The sequence below is a fragment of the Tarenaya hassleriana genome, unplaced genomic scaffold (genome assembly GCF_000463585.1).
Source record: "Tarenaya hassleriana unplaced genomic scaffold, ASM46358v1 Cleome1, whole genome shotgun sequence".
NCBI classification, from domain to species: Eukaryota; Viridiplantae; Streptophyta; class Magnoliopsida; order Brassicales; family Cleomaceae; genus Tarenaya; species Tarenaya hassleriana.
In genome coordinates this window covers 6,132,806-6,152,746 of record NW_010960187.1, presented here as the reverse complement: position 1 = coordinate 6,152,746, position 19,941 = coordinate 6,132,806, and the positions used below count along the sequence as shown (strand labels likewise).

The 19,941-nt window shown below is 36.5% G+C and overlaps 6 protein-coding genes and 1 non-coding gene across 7 annotated transcripts in view; 6 read left to right on the top strand and 1 right to left on the bottom strand.

Moving 5' to 3' along the window:
• LOC104814734 (endoglucanase 20) overlaps positions 1–1,961 on the top strand; it is a 2,871-nt gene extending 910 nt beyond the window's left edge. The window contains 7 exon segments of the mRNA XM_010542909.1: positions 105–190; positions 192–282; positions 375–452; positions 589–741; positions 850–958; positions 1,132–1,298; positions 1,432–1,961. Of these exon segments, the coding sequence (XP_010541211.1) occupies positions 105–190; positions 192–282; positions 375–452; positions 589–741; positions 850–958; positions 1,132–1,298; positions 1,432–1,752 (1,005 nt within the window). The 3' untranslated portion in view covers positions 1,753–1,961.
• A 101-nt stretch (positions 1,962–2,062) lies between these two features.
• LOC104814726 (probable WRKY transcription factor 29) lies at positions 2,063–3,562 on the bottom strand. The gene is made up of 3 exons (XM_010542906.1): positions 3,110–3,562; positions 2,710–2,826; positions 2,063–2,560 (listed from the first exon to the last, which is right to left on the bottom strand). The coding sequence occupies exons 1-3, from the start codon at positions 3,454–3,456 to the stop codon at positions 2,152–2,154; spliced, it is 873 nt and encodes a 290-aa protein (XP_010541208.1). The 5' UTR covers positions 3,457–3,562; the 3' UTR covers positions 2,063–2,151.
• A 3,675-nt stretch (positions 3,563–7,237) lies between these two features.
• On the top strand, positions 7,238–7,309 carry TRNAW-CCA. The gene has a single exon. It is a non-coding gene; the product is annotated as a tRNA-Trp (tRNA).
• Positions 7,310–11,519: 4,210 nt separating this feature from the next.
• LOC104814722 (1-aminocyclopropane-1-carboxylate synthase 6) lies at positions 11,520–13,730 on the top strand. Its single transcript, XM_010542896.2, has 4 exons — positions 11,520–11,836; positions 11,934–12,065; positions 12,170–12,330; positions 12,442–13,730. The coding sequence occupies exons 1-4, from the start codon at positions 11,663–11,665 to the stop codon at positions 13,463–13,465; spliced, it is 1,491 nt and encodes a 496-aa protein (XP_010541198.1). The 5' UTR covers positions 11,520–11,662; the 3' UTR covers positions 13,466–13,730.
• A 333-nt stretch (positions 13,731–14,063) lies between these two features.
• LOC104814721 (mitogen-activated protein kinase homolog MMK2-like) lies at positions 14,064–16,129 on the top strand. Its single transcript, XM_010542894.2, has 6 exons — positions 14,064–14,348; positions 14,755–14,884; positions 14,979–15,116; positions 15,224–15,562; positions 15,654–15,837; positions 15,916–16,129. The coding sequence occupies exons 1-6, from the start codon at positions 14,182–14,184 to the stop codon at positions 16,086–16,088; spliced, it is 1,131 nt and encodes a 376-aa protein (XP_010541196.1). The 5' UTR covers positions 14,064–14,181; the 3' UTR covers positions 16,089–16,129.
• Positions 16,130–16,690: 561 nt separating this feature from the next.
• LOC104825041 (mitogen-activated protein kinase homolog MMK2-like) lies at positions 16,691–18,664 on the top strand. Its single transcript, XM_010557291.2, has 6 exons — positions 16,691–16,894; positions 17,363–17,492; positions 17,564–17,701; positions 17,801–18,133; positions 18,214–18,397; positions 18,492–18,664. The coding sequence occupies exons 1-6, from the start codon at positions 16,701–16,703 to the stop codon at positions 18,662–18,664; spliced, it is 1,152 nt and encodes a 383-aa protein (XP_010555593.1). The 5' UTR covers positions 16,691–16,700.
• Positions 18,665–19,713: 1,049 nt separating this feature from the next.
• Positions 19,714–19,941, top strand: part of LOC104825034 — a 2,248-nt gene continuing 2,020 nt past the window's right edge. The window contains exon 1 of the mRNA XM_010557279.2: positions 19,714–19,912. Within this exon, the coding sequence (XP_010555581.1) occupies positions 19,790–19,912 (123 nt within the window). The 5' untranslated portion in view covers positions 19,714–19,789. The remainder of the gene's footprint in view (positions 19,913–19,941) is intronic.

Here is a 19,941-nt window from a genome sequence, read left to right as displayed (position 1 = left end):
ACTGTATCCTACCAGACCGGTATCCAAACCGAACCGGTAATTTGGCCATCCATACCAATTGAAATTCCGGTACGTGTGTGTTAATAACGGATATATAATAAAAGGTGGGAGATGGGAATTCAGATCATAATTGTTGGGAGAGACCAGAGGATATGGACACATCAAGAGCTCTCTTCAAGATCTCCAGCAGCCGAGGCTGCAGCCGCTCTAGCCGCCGCCTCTATCGTTTTCAAGCCGGTGGATCCGAAATATTCTTCAAATCTACTAAACCATTCAATTTCTGTGAGTATTGTACATATAATTTATAACATTTTCAAGTGTGCTTAATTTTTGAAGTTTTAAAAATTTTATTTCTCAATTTAAATATTGTGCAGCTATTTGAATTGGCTGACAAGTACAGAGGCTCGTACCAAGCCTCTTGCCCTTTCTACTGCTCATACTCGGGCTATCAAGTAATATTAGTCGATGAAAATTTTTATATAATTTATTAATATTTTGTTTCCTTTCTTATATTATATATATTGTTTGATTACACATTATTTTTCTGCCCATGCATGACAATGTATTTGTTATATTGATTTTGTGAAGGATGAGTTGCTTTGGTCGGCGGCTTGGTTATACAAAGCAACAGGAGACAACAAGTACATGAGTTATGTGACAAGCAACCAAGGTTGGAGTCAGGCCGTTAATGAGTTCAGTTGGGACAGCAAATTCGCCGGCGCTCAAGCTTTACTCACTTCGGTTAGTGACTAACCGGTTTCATACCAGAAGCCATAACCGAAAATTATACGTTGAGATGTATTAAATTGGACTGAGAATTGATTTTTTTTTTTGGTTAATTTTCTTCAGGAATTTTACAACGGGAAGAAGGATTTGGGTAAATTTAAGAACGATTTGGAGTCATTTGTTTGTGCATTGATGCCAGGGAGTAGCTCTCAACAGATTAGACCGACTCCTGGTAAAAACATATATAACTTTGGTGTTATATATATCCGGTTACGAATAAACCGGTTTAGGTATTGGTAAACCGATTGGACAATCTAATCAAATCGGTTTGCATGGGACTGGTAACCGGTTTAGCATTTGGTTTTTATTGGAATAAATTTTGTGGTTTACGTTTCGGATTTACAGGTGGTCTTCTATTTACTAGAGACAGTAGCAACTTGCAGTATGTTACAACGGCTTCAACCGTGCTATTTTATTTCTCAAGAACTCTAACCAAAGCTCGGGTCGACTCAATCCAATGTGGATCCACCCGGTTCTCCACATCCCAAATCATGAATTTCGCAAAATCACAGGTAAAATACCGGATGGTAAATGTTTCGGGTTTGGTATATATGTAATTGCCATATCAAACAAATATGGAACCAAACAATACATCCGGTTTACTATGACAGACTCTGGTATTGATTAACCGGTTGGTTATTGCAGGTGGATTACATCCTGGGAAACAATCCTATGAAAATGTCATATATGGTCGGATTCGGCACAAAGTCCCCAACACAGCTTCATCATAGAGGATCTTCGATGCCATCAGTCCAAACTCATCAATCAAAAATCGGTTGCAACGACGGATTTTCGTACTACAATTCGAACGAACCGAACCCGAATGAGCATATCGGTGCAATCGTAGGAGGACCGGATTCAAACGACCGGTTTAGTGACCAAAGATCGGATTATTCCCATGCGGAGCCCACTACTTATATCAATGCCGGTTTCGTGAATTCCGTCGCTGTTCTGATCGGTCGGTGAACTGATAACGTTTCCGGACCGGTGTTAAGTAACAGAAAAAAAAACAATTAGATAAACTAAATCAAGTACGGAAATGAATGGCTATATATATAATAAGATTTGAATAATCTTGGCTTGATTGCCAATCAAGTTGTGGTGTTATATACTATACAAGTTGTAATTCATTTCGTTTTCTATGTAATATATATGATTATGAAACCTTGAGGACATTGAATAATTCCAGTTTAGTACTAATATTTTATTCCATATGTATAATATTGATTTCGTCTTAAGCATGAAAGTAAGAAGAAAACGAGGACGGTCCAATCTCTCCAAGCATAAATTAATATGCATTTCTCAGTTGCTAAAACGATGACACAAGTATATATATATATACATACACACCACAAACCCTAATGGCTAATAATCTAAAAAGCACCCATCGAAGTCGAACTCTTCGTTCTTCAGTAGTTCATCGATGTCTCCATCCAAACACCCGAAAACTCCGGTTGATGACGTCATATCAGGCGACAAATCATAAGCAATGCCGTCAACTTCTCCGTTAACGGCTGGATCGGAAGTGGACGTGGCCATGGGTTGACTTGGGGGAGAATTAACCTTTTGGTTTCCTGACTTTCCGGTTAAGGAGGCCGGTTTGGTTTGGGAAGATTTGGTCCGGGTCGAACCGGCTAAGGAATTTCTCCGGGTGGGTAATCCATGGTTGTGCTCGTTGGTATAAGTGACAATGAAAATCTCCGGATTTTGAGGGTTTCTTTCAACTTGTTTTCTTGCCAAACATCCCTTTGAACTGCTGCATCTGTAGTAACTCCTGCGACCAGAAAGGAGACGAACCGTTTGAGTTCTCGAATGATTTTTCTTCTTCTTCTTATATAATGAACTATAGACAAACAAAGCTGGTTATACAGAGCTGGAGACCAAGAAAGATAACCGAAACTAAACCGGGATTGGTTATAAGACCTTGGGTAAGGAGATCCTTTGATGGGTTTTTGGCCGTACTTGCGCCACGCCCATGCGTCCGACAATAGATTTTCTTCCTTCACTTGTTGCACAATTCTCTTCTGCTGATTCTTCTTGCTGTTATAACAAAAAAAAAATCGTATTTTTTATTTACATAAAGGTTTACACAATAATCATTATTGATTATTAGCAAAGGTTTTGAATTATTCAAACTGCTTGTGAAAAATCCTAATGATTTAGAGATACAGCTGTGTTCAATAGAAAAACAGTTAATTCAAATGAGAAATAATGATAAACAATTAATCTCGGTCAAGAAAATGAAAGACCGTTTGGCAACACTTTGAGAAAACAAATCAGATGATAATACAGACAGCTCGGGAAGTAAATCAAGAACCCTAACCTCTTTTTCGCCTTCGATTCTTGGTTTCGATCTGCTTTAGATCCGTCCGAGAAAAGGCAATCATGGGATAGCTGTTTCGTCCCGTCTCTAAAACTTCTCGAATCTTCTGGGACCGAGACCGAGTTGGTGAGGATCGTTTGAGTCGAGAAAGGGTAAAAGGGTTTGTAGAGCTCGCCGAGTTCATCTAAACCCGTCGACTCGGTTTCATAGAAGAGAGCAGTCTCGTGAGGAAGGCTATACGGCAAAAACTCGCCGGAGTTTTCCCCGGAGGAAGTTATTCCGGCGCCGGAGTAACCTCTCACTATGGCTTGTAAGTCACCTTCGTCCATGTAAGCCACTTCACCCATGTCGACTCGAGCTCTCTCTCTCTCTTTTTTTTTTTTTACTTTATTTTCTTCTCTCTTTCGAGCTTATGAAGAGAAATTGCGTATTGGGAAGCATTTGCTTATATAAAGAGCCGAGATTTATGAATTCTTTACACTTATTTTTGTAGGGATGTGACGTTTTTCTGGTTCGCTTTGTAAGGTCGATTGATTTCCCATATAAACAAGTTTATTTTGTTGTAATATCTTGAGTTGACCTTTGAAGAAGTCAACACGTTCCTAAACATGGAAACCTTTTTTATCTTGTTCAATTGTCTTTCTCGGAGAAAATATCAGAATTATAAAATCGAAATAAATTTCAGAATTCGTAGGTCCCTTCATTTTTAAAAGAATATAATATTTGATTAATTCTTGGCAGAAAATTTAGTTTTATTAAATTAACTGAATTTGATTTAGATGAGTTCAATGCACGCAATATATATGCACACACACTTGTGTATGCATGACACTAGTTTCCATAAATTACCTATAGAAATATCATACATGTGTTTAAAAAAATTGAAAAGTCCAAATCTTTCGTATTAATTACTCAAATAAAAACATTTTAATAAAATAATGTCGTAGACATTCTTATAAACATATTCATTTCATAATTATTGGACTTTTGAAATTTTCCATATGGCCTTTATCAGTCCATTCACCAAAAAAAAAAAATTAATGACCACGCCCAAAGAGCCTTTTTCCATTTATGAACTGTCAAGGACCAAGAAAAGAGCTTTCAAGGCGCATACACGTTTTTATGTAATGCATATATATATGCGCATGTATGTGGTTTCCATCCCCTGCTGGTAGCAAAATGTTATGATTCAAACTTAATCTTAAAAAATGAGATTTAATAGTCTCAAAAAATAGATAAGCATTAAGTAATTTAAATACTATCGATATTCATAAAATATATAAGATTTGGATTCTATATTATAGGGTTTATGGGTGTTAAAATTAACAATTAAATAAAAATTGAATAAATTGGGATTTAACCCAATTTTCAAAATTTAAAATGTCGACATGATATTTGTATATATATGCGTTATAATGTATATATTTAATTTAAAAAGCTTTTATAATATGTATTTAAAATTAATGAATACACTTTTTCACATTATATACACGTATATATTGATGAAAAGGAATTTCGGAGGCAAAAATAGGTAAGGAAAAAAGAAATTAAGTACATCTTAAGAATATAGTTTGGTCCAATATTGTCCACACCCCTACAATAGAATAGGGTTTAACTTTAAGCCCATAGAACCAAATCTTCCAACGATACTCGAAAAGATTCCCGATAATATCTTTGTCCTGATTTTGGCTGTTCCATCTGTTTTGTCTTTCCCATGTTTTCTATTTATTTTATTTCTAGTTTTGTTACTTTTTATTTTGGCTTTCCATATAGATGAAAATTTATAATTTTTTCTCAATTAATTAGTCACGTTGCTGGGAGAAATTTAAATATTCATGCTTATACACATAGTCCTGCATATATATATATATATACACACACACACGAACATTATATCTAATTTATGAGATCCGTTTTTCCTGCCTCTAATCCGGTTTATTGGCTGACGAAGATGCATGGGCAATTGCACCAGAAAACAAAAAATTACAATAGCGAGCAAATTTTCAAAGTCAACATTCAAATAAAAATATTTGGTTTGAGAAAAAGAATCATAGGCAAGTCCACTTGCTCTTGCAACTTGCGAGAAGATTTTGAGCCCTCTTGCACCACTTAGAGGCTGTATGTACGTATGTGTGTATATACGTTTGACACACGCGTTTATGTGTTATATATACAATACAATATAATGGGGTTTAAAAATTTTATTATGAAATACAGTAAAACAAATATTTATTTTCATTAATTTTACATGAATTGATTGAAATAATTAATTAACGTTACCGGTATTTGGAACATTGGAAACATTAATCCAATATTACTAAGCTAACTAGATTGGATGATCAATATATATATATATATATAACTAAGATTATGCATTAAATAAATATGCGACAAATACACAAACTCCTATAGAAGATGCTAGTCTTTCCAGAGATGTAGGTATCTTTGTTTAGATGATAGGAGTTTTAATAAAAAGAAAAGAAATCGCATTATTTTAGGAAGATAAGCTACAGTATCGGTCGATTGAATTATATTAAATTACGGTTATATGAAACAAATTTCTACAACGAACATATCGAGTTGTAACTTTTTTTTTTAATGGATAAGTTCCAAAAGTAATTACGCAGCGATAAATTATTTGCACGAGTCAATTATTCCAAGAACACATTAAAATAAACTATAAAATTATTTGGATATTAATAAACCGCCAGATTATTAATGTAGACATGATCATTAATTATTTGTGCATGATTGATCTGCTGAGTTAATAAACATATATTTATATATCTACAAACAACTAATTTGTAATTCATAAATCCAACTTGATAAGTTGATATCACCCATATTCATGATATATATATCAGACGGAACGATTTGATTATATATATATATATATATATATATATATATGTCAGTTATGCAATGCTGACCTCATCGATTACATAAATGATACCACAATATTTTAAATCTAATTTGCTAACAGAATTAATAGATAAAATATTAGTTTTTTTTTTCTGTATGTCGACGCAGTATGTGAAACCGTCACTGCATGATGAGCCCACAAGGAAATAAGAACACCACCACCGATTTCTTTGAATTCTTCCTTTGACGTGTAAAATAAGCATACATTACACCCCCCAATATATATATATATATATATATATATATATAATATGCGTATGTAAATTATAATTAAACACACACATATATATACATGCAAAAAAACGAATTATTATTATTACTATTATTGGTGACGTCACCCCTAGGGTTCCACTTGCATGTAATGTAGATGAATGTATGGTGCATATACATGTTGCATGTATGTAATCGCAAGTCTGACTATTCAAACTTCCATTTTTAATAGCCGACATCAGTTTTTTTTTTTTTTTTTTTTTGGTTACATGCCTTCAAAATTAGTTTTGGTTTTTTTCTTACGGGCATACCATTAGTTTAAAAAACATAAGAAAAAAAAAAAGAAGACGATGAATAATTGGAGTAATCAAGTAAGTGTATCCCTTCCGTACACAAAGGTACAAACCGTACAAGTACACAGACGTGGCCTTGCGTGATTATCGTTTTGATCACGTAATGAGATAAGATGACATCTTTTACATAAAAGATTTTCGACCGGCCAAGAAATTATGATGTTATTTATTCCTTATTATAAAAGATTAATGAAACAGTGGGTCCGTTGATTTTGATGTGATATGCTTTTGTACGATATCTGCATTACGCACATAATAAATCGATTTTATCTTATTATCGACATTATTTTTTGTTTACATTTGTCTTGTATTGGAATTAAATTGACAAGTAATTTTGGTTTCCACAATTCATCTGTAATCTATAAGCATATGAACTTGTCAACCAAACTTCCACGTAAAGACTGTTGAGATTGACATTAGAAACTGTTTAAATGGAAAGATATATCTTTTATGTGATTGAATAATTTTATTAAAAACATGAATCAAGATAGTTCCGTTATGATTTGGGTTTGGAGATTGAAATGGACCCACATTTATCATGTACACTTTATTCGAAATAGGCTGTCCATTAATTATATAGTTATGGGCTTTTTCGCTATGTCAAAAAAGATTGTTATTAAATAGTAAAATCAGTGATAACAAGGGATCCGTGGCGCAATGGTAGCGCGTCTGACTCCAGATCAGAAGGTTGCGTGTTCGATTCACGTCGGGTTCAAAATCCCCGATTAATTATCCCTCAAATTTTTTATTCGCATAATGAGATGAGGTGAAATTTTTTTTTTAACTAGAATTTTGAGGTCGACTCTGTTATGATTTGGGTTAGAAGATTTGAAATGGACCGACGTTATTATAGCTACTTTGGGTTATAAACACAACCGTTTAAAGCGGGGAAAAAATAGGCCCAACATTACACTTCTTTGAAAAAGGACTGATATGTCCATTACGAGTATGGGCTATTCGCTATTATTCCATGAGGAACCCATTGGGTATCAGACATCATAATATCTTTTGGTCCATATATATTTTTTTATATCCATATATTAATCCATCTATAAGGGGTGCAATTGGAGCTTCTGCACAGGGTCTCCAATTCTATGGGGCTTCACTTTTTTAAAAAAAAAATATCTCTAAACTCATAGAAAAATATAATTATAAAAATAGGGTATAACTAACCTCAAACCCCATTAACACTCCTCCGTTATGGTATGATGCTATTACCAGTTTTAGCTGTCGGTTTCTATTTTAAATATGGAATGAGTGATTATTGTAACTTTGACAGTGCAATATTGACACGGGTATAAATAAGAGGAAGTACGTTCAACATTCACATACCTCAATTGAAAAACACAACAGAAATCCCCAGACAAAGAAAGAATACAAAACATGGCCAACATGAAAGTCATCTCCTTTGCTTTGCTCGTTGCCATTCTCTTCTGCACCGGTTTGTCTCTCTCCATAATCAAAACACGAAAAACAATGACGATGATACGATAAAATCTCGGTTATTCACACTTTGACATGGCGTTTATGATCTGAATTACGTTATTCGTGTTATGTTTTGTGATATTTCAGATGCTGGAGTGGCGATGGGTGATGATTCACTATGCTGCAACGCTCATCCGAAGTTTGGGAAATGTCAGACAAATCACGATGAAGAAAGATGCAACCAGTGGTGTCTCAAAGGATGTTCGAACCAGAAGGGCGGTTTTTGCAAACACGTTTCTCATGGCAAGCAATGCCACTGCTACTGCTAAGAACCAAACAAATATAGTATTTTTATTTATAAAAAAATATGTTCGCTTTGAATATGTTACGTACTATACATATCTATGTTTCAATATGTTATGGCAATGAATAAAGATCTATATCTATGTTTCAATATGTTATGGCATTAATGACTAAAGATTATTATTATTATTATTAATAAACATTTTCTCGCTTAATTTGACACATATATCATCATCTACTATATATATGTTTTCAGTTGGGGATAAAGAATCCATGTCCGAGGTGACGTCTATAAGGGGGTGTAATTGGAGCTTCTGCACAGGGTCCCAATTCTATGGGACCTCACTTTTTTAAAAAAAATATATTTTTAAAGTTTATTAAAATTTTTAATAAAATAGGAGAAACTATTATAAATTTAAAATTTTAAAAGATTAAATTTTGTTAAATTGTAATGATCTTTCATATTATAGAAATTATAAATTTTAGTTTATAATTTTTAATCACTATATATTTTAAAAAATAAACAAAATTAGTATAAAAATCAAAAGTTTCATAACAAGAAAATTGATTTTAATTTGTATTACTCTTTAAAAATAAAAAGTAATAATTATTTTAAATTTTATTGTAATAAATAATATATATTTTTCTAATTTTTTTTAATTTTTATATAATATAAAATTGTATATATTATATAATATATTTATTTTTAAAAAATATTAATTAAATTAAAAAAAATTATAAAAAATAATAAATATATAATTGAACAGGGTCTCTCAAATCTATGAGACGACTCTGTATTAATCCAATGGTCGAACTTTCACCCACAACTATAGAAATTATGAGAAATCTTACAAACATACGTAGCCTAAATTATAAGAAAAAAAAATGTATTTATCTGAGAATTTCCAACATATATAATAATTTATTGATTATTTTTATTCTGTGCACATTTTCATGGAAATCTTGGATTAATTGGCTAGAATATATTATAATTAGTGATGATATAAAAAAAAAGGGGTTCATATTTCTTCCAGCAGTGCGGTGTTCCGCGTAATTTTCATAATTATCATAATCCATCATTTTCCTAAGGAAAAATTGGTACATTGAATGCTAAGTTATTGGTCGGCCGCATGTGTAGAATGTGGGTTTCTTTAGTTTCATTTTTTTTGGGTCTCACATATGTAAAATATGATTGAGAGACATTTTTGTCAAATACGTTTTGCTTCTTTTTTTTTTCTGGGTTACATAAATAAATATTATTGTTCAAATGGGTATTTCGTTTTTTGATAATATTTATTTGATATATTTTAGAAAAAATAGGTTATTTATATAACATTTTCGTTTGATGTTTGTATTTGGTACTAGAGATGATCTTTGAGTTTTCTTTTTCAACCTAATTTGTTTTAGCACGAGTTATTTTCTTTCTTCAACATCGCACGAGTTTTCACGTTGGACGGAGGAGCATTCAAACTCCCACGTGGAGTGGAAATATCTCATGCAGAACTTTTTTTTTTTTCTTAAAGACAAAAAAATTTACTTTTGTCTGTAATTCGACAGTTGGTCAAGTCATCGGAGATGTCTCCTCTATACATTTCTAAGGGTTGAATTCCTAAATGGATAACTAATCTTCATTTCTCCCAATTTTAATATTTTTTTAATGTTGTTTTCTAATCTTCATTTCTCCCTAATCACTCTCTAAAAATGCTACATTTCTACCACTTAAAATAATTAAAACGCGATCATTTGGAAAAACAAATATGAAAGAAATAACAAAGGCGATAGAAAAAAAAAAAATCAGCCGACCAAAAAGTCACTGTGGTCAACCCATTGACCAGGAACACAAATAGAATTTGCCTTGATTTGAGATTTTGACTGAAACTCCTTTTGTGGAAAGTCACTGGTCATTATGGCTGCCAAAAACTAAAATTGTAGTCAAAACAACATTTATTTTGACGAAATTTCTCGAGATTAAACACAATATTGTTAATCCGTGATAATCCCATTAAATCTTGAAGAAATTTCATATAAATTGGAATATATTTAAATGAACACAAATCACGTTTTTCGGAAAACGGTTCGGGTTCGGGACGGAATGGATCGGTTCGGTTCTTTCGGTTTTACAAAAATAGGTACCAATCAGGTTTTTTATTCTATTCGGTTCGGTTCGGTTTGGTTCCGGGTTTTATTAAAAAAATGTTAGATTTCTTTTAAAAATATTCGGTTTTTCGGGATTTTTAAAGTTCTGTTCGGTTCAATTCCGGAAAAATTTGGTTCTCTAAAAATGGTACCGTTCGGAAAATAACAGCGGTTTCGGGTCGGGAAAAATACCGTTTTAACGGTTCGGTTCGGTCCGGTTCCGAAGAACCAAACTGAAACGCTCAGTCATACTTTCTTATGTCCAATTAAATTATTATGTAGGCAGTACCACCCGATCTCTTATCTAACTTCATACGCAAAACGTATATTTCATCTTGATTTCGAGTTTCATATTAGAGAAAAGAATATAATTCCAATCACATGATTTGTTTTAGTCTTCGAGATTAGTTTGGATCTCCAGCTATAATAACCGATTATTCAAAAAAAAAAAAAACAATCGATCCCTTAATAATAAAAACTAAATTTGTTGTAACCAGTCTTACAAGAAAATAAAATGTAAAATTGAATTATCGTTACTTTTGGAAAATTACTTGCAGAATATAAGAGTCGTTGTTAACCACTACATATACACATTTTTTTTTAAATCAAATTTTTTCTTGTCTTTTTCCATTATTTTCATTCATCATCTCTGAAAAAAAAAATGTTGAATTTATTATGAAGCAGATGAAACCTCAACCACTAGTGGGAATGCTTAATTATTGCTTTCTGAAAGCTCTCTCTTAAATATCCAAACCAATTATATTAAACTTCAATAATAGAGGTTCATATGCCTTTATCTGATTTTATTCTAATCTAAAAATCAGTTACATGATGTATGCATATCATGTAATTTATTTATAGCTCGAGAAATTCCATAAGAAAAACCGAATAAAACATACTTGGGATCTATTTGACAAAAAATTACTTATACGGAATGAAACGAATTTTGCGTATAATACGAGGACCTTCTTGAAAATTCGTATTTCTCCTCTCGTGGTAAACTTCATGGAAACTTCGATGACCCAGCAGAGTCCGTGTGTATTAACGTGTATATATAGAGGAACACTTTTCTCCTCTGGAAACCATAACCATATCTTTGTAAATCCGATCCGATAGAGAATCATCAAAGCTTGTTTAGTTTCGATCTTACTTGTCTCCTTGTCGGAAAAGATACACAGTAACGACCCACAAGAAAGAAAATCAAATGGCGGTAGTTGCGGCGGAGAAGCAGAACCAGACGTTGTCTAAGATCGCCGCCGGCGAAGGCCACGGCGAGAACTCGGCCTACTTCGACGGCTGGAAGGCGTACGAGGAGTACCCGTTCGACCCGGTTCACCGACCCGACGGAGTTATCCAAATGGGCCTCGCCGAGAATCAGGTAGATTTTACCCACCCGAATTTGCTGACGTGTCAATCTCCGATTGGTTTAGAAGTACGAAAGTTAAAAATTTCTCTGTTCGTGTTCTTCTCTCCAGCTCTCTTCGGATTTGATCCGTAAATGGCTCATGGAACATCCGGAAGCTTCGATTTGCGCGCCCGAAGGAGTGAACCGCTTCAACGACATAGCTATCTTCCAAGATTACCACGGCTTGCCGGAATTCAGACATGTACGACGAAGAATCTCTGTCTTGTGATTCTTCCTCAATTTCTTTTTGGATCTGAGATCAAATCTGATGCTAAATTAATCTCTCTTTTTTTCAACTGTGAACAGGCTATTACGAAATTCATGACGAAAACTAGAGGAAATAAAGCTAAATTCGATCCAGATAGAATCGTTATGAGCGGCGGAGCAACCGGAGCTCAAGAGACATTAGCCTTCTGCATTGCCGATCCCGGCGACGCTTTCTTGGTCCCTACTCCTTATTATCCTGGGTAATTAAAACAATTCCGATTTTTTTTTTCTATAAATTTATTAAACTTAAAACCCATTTACAATATCTGGTTTTTGAGTGGTCGAATTAAATTTGGGAATTTTTTTTGCAGGTTTGACAGAGATCTAAGATGGAGAACCGGATTGAAGCTTTGGCCGGTTGTCTGTCACAGTTCAAATGGCTTCAAGATCACGGTCGAGGCCTTGGAAGCAGCGTACCGGGAGGCTCGGGAATCGAACGTTCCGGTTAAGGGATTGCTCATAACCAATCCGTCGAACCCACTCGGTACGACACTAGACCGGGATTGTCTGAAATCTCTGGTTAACTTCACCAACGGGAAGAACATTCACCTCATCGCCGACGAGATCTACGCCGCCACCACTTTCCAACAACCCGAGTTCACGAGCGTGGCGGAGATCATCGACGAGGTCTCGGATTGTAACCGCGATCTGATCCACATCGTTTACAGTCTCTCCAAAGATATGGGTTTACCCGGTTTCAGGGTCGGTATAATCTACTCGTACAACGACCAAGTGGTTAACGCCGCCAGGAAAATGTCGAGTTTCGGTCTGGTCTCTTCCCAGACGCAGCACATGATGTCGAAAATGTTGTCCGACGACAATTTCGTGGACGAGTTCTTACGAGAGAGCAAGCAACGGTTAGCCGAGAGATGCGCGGAGCTAACCACCGGTCTGAAAGATCTAGGAATCGGCTGTTTGAAGGGCAATGCAGGTTTGTTCCTGTGGATGGATCTAAGGAATCTTCTGGAATCGTCGACGTTCGAGGCGGAAACCGAGCTGTGGCGAGTGATCGTACACAAGGTGAAGCTAAACGTTTCGCCTGGCGGCTCGTTCCATTGCACCGAACCAGGGTGGTTCAGGGTTTGCTTTGCGAATATGAGCCATGAGACGATGGAGATCGCCTTGGAGAGGATTCGGACGTTCATGAGGCTACGTGAGAAGGAGAATACGAAGAAGAATAATACGACTGCGACGAATACGGCGGCGAAGAAGAAGAAACTGTGCTGGCAGACCAGTCTGAGGCTGAGCTTCAGTGGTTCGAGACGGGTCGATGATGGCTTCTTCTCCCCTCATTCGCCAGTTCCTCCCTCTCCTCTCGTCCGAGCCCACACTTGAACCTTTCATTTAAGTTAACTTAAACCAATAAACCGATTTGAGATTCTTTGTTCTTTTGCTATAGCTGAATCTTGAGCTGAAATTGTTATTGTTTTGTAAGATACGTATATATATGTGTGTATAATGTAGGAGAGAGTGTGAAAAAGTCTTGTGTAAGATGTGTATGTAGTTCCGAGTTTTTGGTTTTGTTTGGTCTAAGGCCAAACCGGTGCTAACCAAAATTGTATGGAATGAGATTATCAATCAGAATTAAGTTTATGTTTTTTCTTGGGGTGAAATCCATCAAGACTATTGTATAGGGATTATCCGATATTGTTGAATCAAAGCAAACCGATCGGTTTAACAGATTCACGGGAAACCGGAGGACCTGCCTGTCCGTTACCAACCCGGTTTAACCAACCGGCGGCAATCGTCGCATTTATTTACCAATGAGATAAGCTTAATGTAATTACTAATTAGTATGAGCAAATTCGCATTTATTTTTCAAATCTCCATATTATAAAAAAACATTCAAGTAATATGACACGTGGCGGACGATACCGCGTGTACAAGTTTTTGAAACCAAGAAGAGCTCCCAAGAAAACGGAGAAAAGAAACAGGGATCGTTTTCGCTCCGAGTCCTTGAAATCTCCAAAGCTCTGCTTCTTGAAAATATCCATCAATTATCTTCCATTCTTCGAGTCGCCGTTCTGGGTTCTTGTGTTTCGGTCGGAAAAATGTCAACTGAAAGGGAAACTGAAGAAGGAGAAAGCAGTAGCAGGGGAGAGATTGGTCGTGGCCATGGCTATGCTCTGCATCTTGTTAGTGGGATCTGGTTCGAGCTCCCTCTCAAGTATGCATCTCCCGTTCGGCCCATCGGAAATGGCACCTACGGCTATGTATGGTACTGCTCTTTTTCTTATCATTATTCGCTCAAATGATCTAACAATTGCCCTTTTTGTGAGTTTCCGCCGTTTTGGCTCGGAGGGTTTCTCGAAATTCCAGAGCTTTGTTCTCTTTCTCGGTATTCGGAAATCAAAGTTCTGAACTTTTTCTCGTGAAATTTCTAAATTGCGTTATGTTCTAAGCGGGTTTGAGTCCTTGTTCTTCATTGAATCCACCAGGGAAAAAAAAAGAAGCGTTCTTGAAAATGTATCTGGGTTTCTTTGGAAATCCGAGTCCTTCGTTGAATTTCTCTGAATTTGAGAAATTCATTTTGCTTGAACTTGAGAATGTTCCGATTCGAAGGAATGATTATCGTTTTGCTTGGACTTGTTTGATATTTGACGGAATTTTACTTAACTTTCCAGTTCTGCAGTTAACTCAGAGACCAAAGAGGAGGTTGCAATCAAGAAGATAAGTAAGCCTTTCATCAATAGAGTAGCAGCGAAGATGGCTTTAAGAGAGATTAAGCTTCTTCTTCATATGGACCACAAAGACGTAAGCTCGGGCTCCCCCTTCTCGTTACCGAGAATCCGTTCTAACGATGTAAATATACAATGATTTCGAACCGAGTTCATGTTCATCTCTGCAGGTGATTTCCATAAAAGACGTTATCCGGCCATATCAGAAAGAGAAATTCGACGCTGTCTACATAGTCTACGAGTTTATGCCTGAGGATCTTCATCATGTTCTAAAGTCCGACACCCCTTTGAAGGATGACCATTACCGGGTTTAGTACAAACAATCCACCCGCGTTTCCCGTTCATTTCAACACTCTGCTTATGTTTCATAGATTAACAATGGCCTTTCCTTCTTCCCTCTGTTCGTTTTTCGCAGTGCTTCCTGTATCAGATTTTACGGGGGCTGAAGTACATTCATTCGGGAAACGTCCTGCATCTTGACCTTAAGCCGAAAAATCTGCTCGTTAACGAAAAATGCGATCTGAAGATCGCGGACTTTGGATTTGCGAGGACAATATCTGGAACAGAGTTCATGGAGGATTCAGAGGTTGTTGTAACACCAGCATACAGAGCACCGGAACTGATCCTCGGTTTATCCGAATTCACGGCTGCAATCGATGTCTGGTCTGTCGGTTGTATATTTGCTGAAATGGTGAAAAGGGCTCCTCTGTTTCATCCCAAAAAATCCTCCGATCTGCTTCGAATTATCTTGGAGGTACGTAATCTGTTCCATAAAAATCCGCGTCGGGTTTACATTTCGGATCTGCCTAAGAATCCCGCATTTCACGGGTTTTGTGTCGAAAAAGTTGATAGGGTCCCCAGACGAAGCGAGCATGGATTTCCTCAGGAGCGAGGACGCGATAAAACGTGTTCAAGATCTATCCCCGCTGCCAAGGCAGAACTTTACGGACCAATTTCCCGATATGAGCCCTAACGGAGTCGATCTGCTGGAGAAAATGCTCGTGTTTGATCCGAGAAAACGCATCACAGGTAGAGTACAGACCGATCAAGTTTGAGATCTTTTAAACTCTGATGACGAACTCAGATGGTTGTGATGAGTTTTCGCAGTTCAAGAAGCACTTTGTCACCCGTACTTGTCCCACCTTCACGACGATCTGTACGAACCTGTGTGCTCGGAGCCCATCAGTTTCGATTTCGAAAACCAGTCTTTGTCGGAAGAGGAAATCAAGGAGCTTGTCTGGAGAGAGACGTTGAAGTTCTATCCTGAGCCCATTTCTTGAGAAAACAATCATCAACCGAAGGTGATATACATGTACATTATATACACATATACATATAGATACACACATTCTTCTCCCGGACCGTGCGTATATTTCTTTCCATGTCCATTCATTTTAGCGCTACGTTCTTCGTCTGTTATAAAGGCTTTCGAGAAGCTTACTTGTGACACAAGAAACGTTGAGTGAGAAGCTTACTTGTAACACAAGAAATGTTCAGTTAGAAGCTTGCTTGTAACACGTAGTACCAAAATTATCATAAAATCAATTACTGTAACAGCTAATTACTGAGTTTGTGCATAAAAGTAACTGACAGATTCAAATATATTATGTGGATAAAATTAATTTATCATAAGAAAAGGTAGAAAATGTCTCATCCCTTTGCGTTTTAAAAGCCACGTTATAATAACCACTTGGACAAGAGCGGGGTTTTGCAGAACCTTGGTGGGAGAATGACACGTGGCGAATAACCGCGCATATAAAGATTTGAGACCTCGAGGAGCTCCCAAGAAATTGGAAGAAAAGAAACAAGAGTCATTTTGCTCCGAGTCCTGGAAACAGAATCTGGGTTCTCTTCCATTGCTGATTTGGTATCTTGGGTCTTTCTGGGTTCGAATGGCCACTGAAAGTGAATCTGTTGGTGGTGCTTCGGCCACCACTGAAGAAGGCGAAAGCAGTAGTGGCAGAGGACAGATCGGTAATGGCGGAAGCTATTATAAGCACTCTATTAACGGAACCGTCTTCGTGCTCCCGAGCAAGTATTCTGCTCCTCTTCGACACCTCGGAAGAGGCGCTTATGGCTTTGTCTGGTACCGTCTCTCTTTCTTTGCGTGTGTATCCGTCTCTTCTTTTTTGGATCATTTCTTGAAATTCCTGATGTTGGTTCTTGAAATTTCTTGAAATTTCTAATGATTCTGAATCAAAGTTCTGGTTTTGTACTTAGCTTCTGTGTAATACACTCTCTGAATCTCTTCAGCATTGATCTCTGAAAATGGCGTCCCATGTTTTTTTACGACGGTTTTGTTACAGTCCTTAGGGTTCTTTTGCAAATCTGAGACCTTTGGTCTTCTTGAAAATGAATCTGGGTTTTCTTGGGGAAATTTGAATCCTTTTCTTCATCGAAACTCTTCGAATTTGAGCAATCACTCGTCAGTTTATCAGTTTGGTTTGCATCATATATATATATATATATATATATATATATTATATATATATATATATATATGATGTTTCATTACCAGAACAGTTGATGGAAATTACTTTGTTTTGTTCCTCAGTTCTGCAGTTAATTCAGAGACCAAAGAGAAAGTTGCAATTAAGAAGATAAGCAACGCATTCAACAACAGGATAGATGCCAAGAAGACCTTGAGAGAGATCAAGCTTCTTGTTCATATGGACCATGAAAACGTAAAAGGCTCCTCCTTTCGTCTCTTTACTCCGAAATTCAAACCCTTCTAATGTTCATATAATCTCCACAGGTCATCGCCATCAAAGACGTTGTCCGACCACGTCACAAAGAGGCGTTCGAGGATGTCTACATAGTTTACGAGCGGATGGATGTCGATCTAAGTAGGATTATTCACTCCAAACACCCTCTGACCGAAAACCATTTTCAGGTTTTGCGGCCGAAGAATCCTTTCGCTTTCTGTAGTTTACGAGTTGATGGACGGCGGTCTCGATGGGATTGACGCGGTGGCTCTGTTCTGTTTTTGCAGTACTTATTGTATCAGATTTTACGGGGACTGAAGTACATCCATTCGGGAGACATCTTGCACCTTGACCTTAAACCGAGCAATCTGCTCGTGAACTCGGACTGCCTCCTGAAAATTGCAGACTTTGGATTGGCGAGGACAGTGTCCGAGACAGAGTTCATGTCGGAGTTTGTTGTGACGCAATGGTACCGAGCACCGGAGCTGATGCTTAGCTTTTCCGATTTCACAACGGCGATCGATGTCTGGTCCGTGGGTTGCATATTTGCTGAAATGGTGACAAGGGCTCCTCTGTTCCCCGCGAAAGATTACTCCGATCAGCTTCCTATTATCTTCGAGGTATGATTTTTTTTTCCGGCGTTCACTTACATTCGGTAAATTCATATCGTGACGGAATTCTCGGGTTATGTTGGAAAAAGTTGATAGGATCGCCAGATGAAGAGAGCACTGGTTTCCTAAGATGCGAGAGAGCCAGGAGACATGCTCTAGGCCTAAACCGGCGGCCGAGACAGAACTTTTCGGATAAATTTCCAAATATGAAACCTGAAGCGGTCGATCTTCTGGAGAAAATGCTCGTGTTTGATCCGAGAAAACGCATCACTGGTGAGAGTGAAGACCGGTTTAAGTTTGAGATCTTTGTTAACTCCGATGATGAACACTCAAGATGGTGATTGTTGGGGTTTTTTTTTTGCTGCAGTTCAAGAAGCACTTTGCCATCCGTACATCTCCCACCTCCATGACGACACGGACGAACCTGTCTGCTCTCAGCCTCTGACTTTCGGTTTCGAAAACCAGTTTTTGTCTGAAGAAGAACTCAAGGAGCTTGTTTGGAGAGAATCTGTGAGGTTCAACCCTGACCCCGCATCATGAGAGACAAACAGTCAACGAAAGGTGATATATACGCATATACACACATATATATAGATATAGATAGACTCATATATATGCATAGACTCACACTCACTGTGGTCTCATGTGCAGTTTGGTGTAGAAAGCCAAATTTAGGGTTAGTACTTGCTAATATCATTGACTGCGAAAATACAAACGACTCAACATAAAAGAAAAAAATGGCATTCGGTGTTATTATTTGAGTGGAGATATCAATATCCAAAACACCTTAATTACACATTTAATCAAATATAAAATATAAATATCATTTAGATATAACAAAATGAATAGCTAATATTTCGTTAAAAAAAAATCGAAATTTTGATCATTTCTTAGTAGGATATAAAATATGCCCTAGATTAGAAAGTCAATGCATTTACACGGAAATCTAAAAAAAACGAAGAATTCAAATAGCCAGGCGATCTATGTATAATCAATCTAGTATGCCTCTCGGATGCAATAAAATACATACAAACATAGATACAGACCTCTATATATATATATATATATATTATTCAACTGCCAGTTATATATATATATATACATATAATATAAGATAATCATAATCGATTAATTAACACAACAGTACCTATCCAATAGTTAATATCATATACAGATTAAAATATTTTGAGTTTACACCTGGAAAATCATCATTGAAATTAAAATATTTTAATTATTATGACAATATGCAGTATGTTGTATGTAACCGCAGGCAATAGCTTACTATTCTAGTAGGCATGTGTCGTTGACCATACGGAGTTGACGAGGAACAAAACAAAAACACAAGTTGGCATCAAATTATTATTATTATTATTATAACGTCGCATCCATTCTCTTAAGTCTCAGTCTCTAGATTTATATATATTTTTTTTCCACGACCGTCTCACATGGTTAATCTACCGAACATTCAATAATTTTCACAAAGCGAAGCATTGACCGTCTCTCCTTATTTACATAATAATCATTGTACTGTATAAATTGTCTTTTCCACACTTGAAGAAATTAAATGTGTGAATTTAACGGTCCTACAACATATTTACGAGAAAACATATCACTTCTTGTCTCTGAAAACCGGAATCCTTAAATTAAAAAAAAAAAAAGTCTTCAATGGCTCTGCAGGAGCAAGTGTTCATCAACTTCCGCGGCAAAAACTGTCGGTATGGCTTCGTAAGCTATCTCAAGGACGAGCTGAAAGACAACAACATCAACGTGTTCACGGACGAGGATGCTGTAAAATGCCGTCAACTTCTCCGTTAACG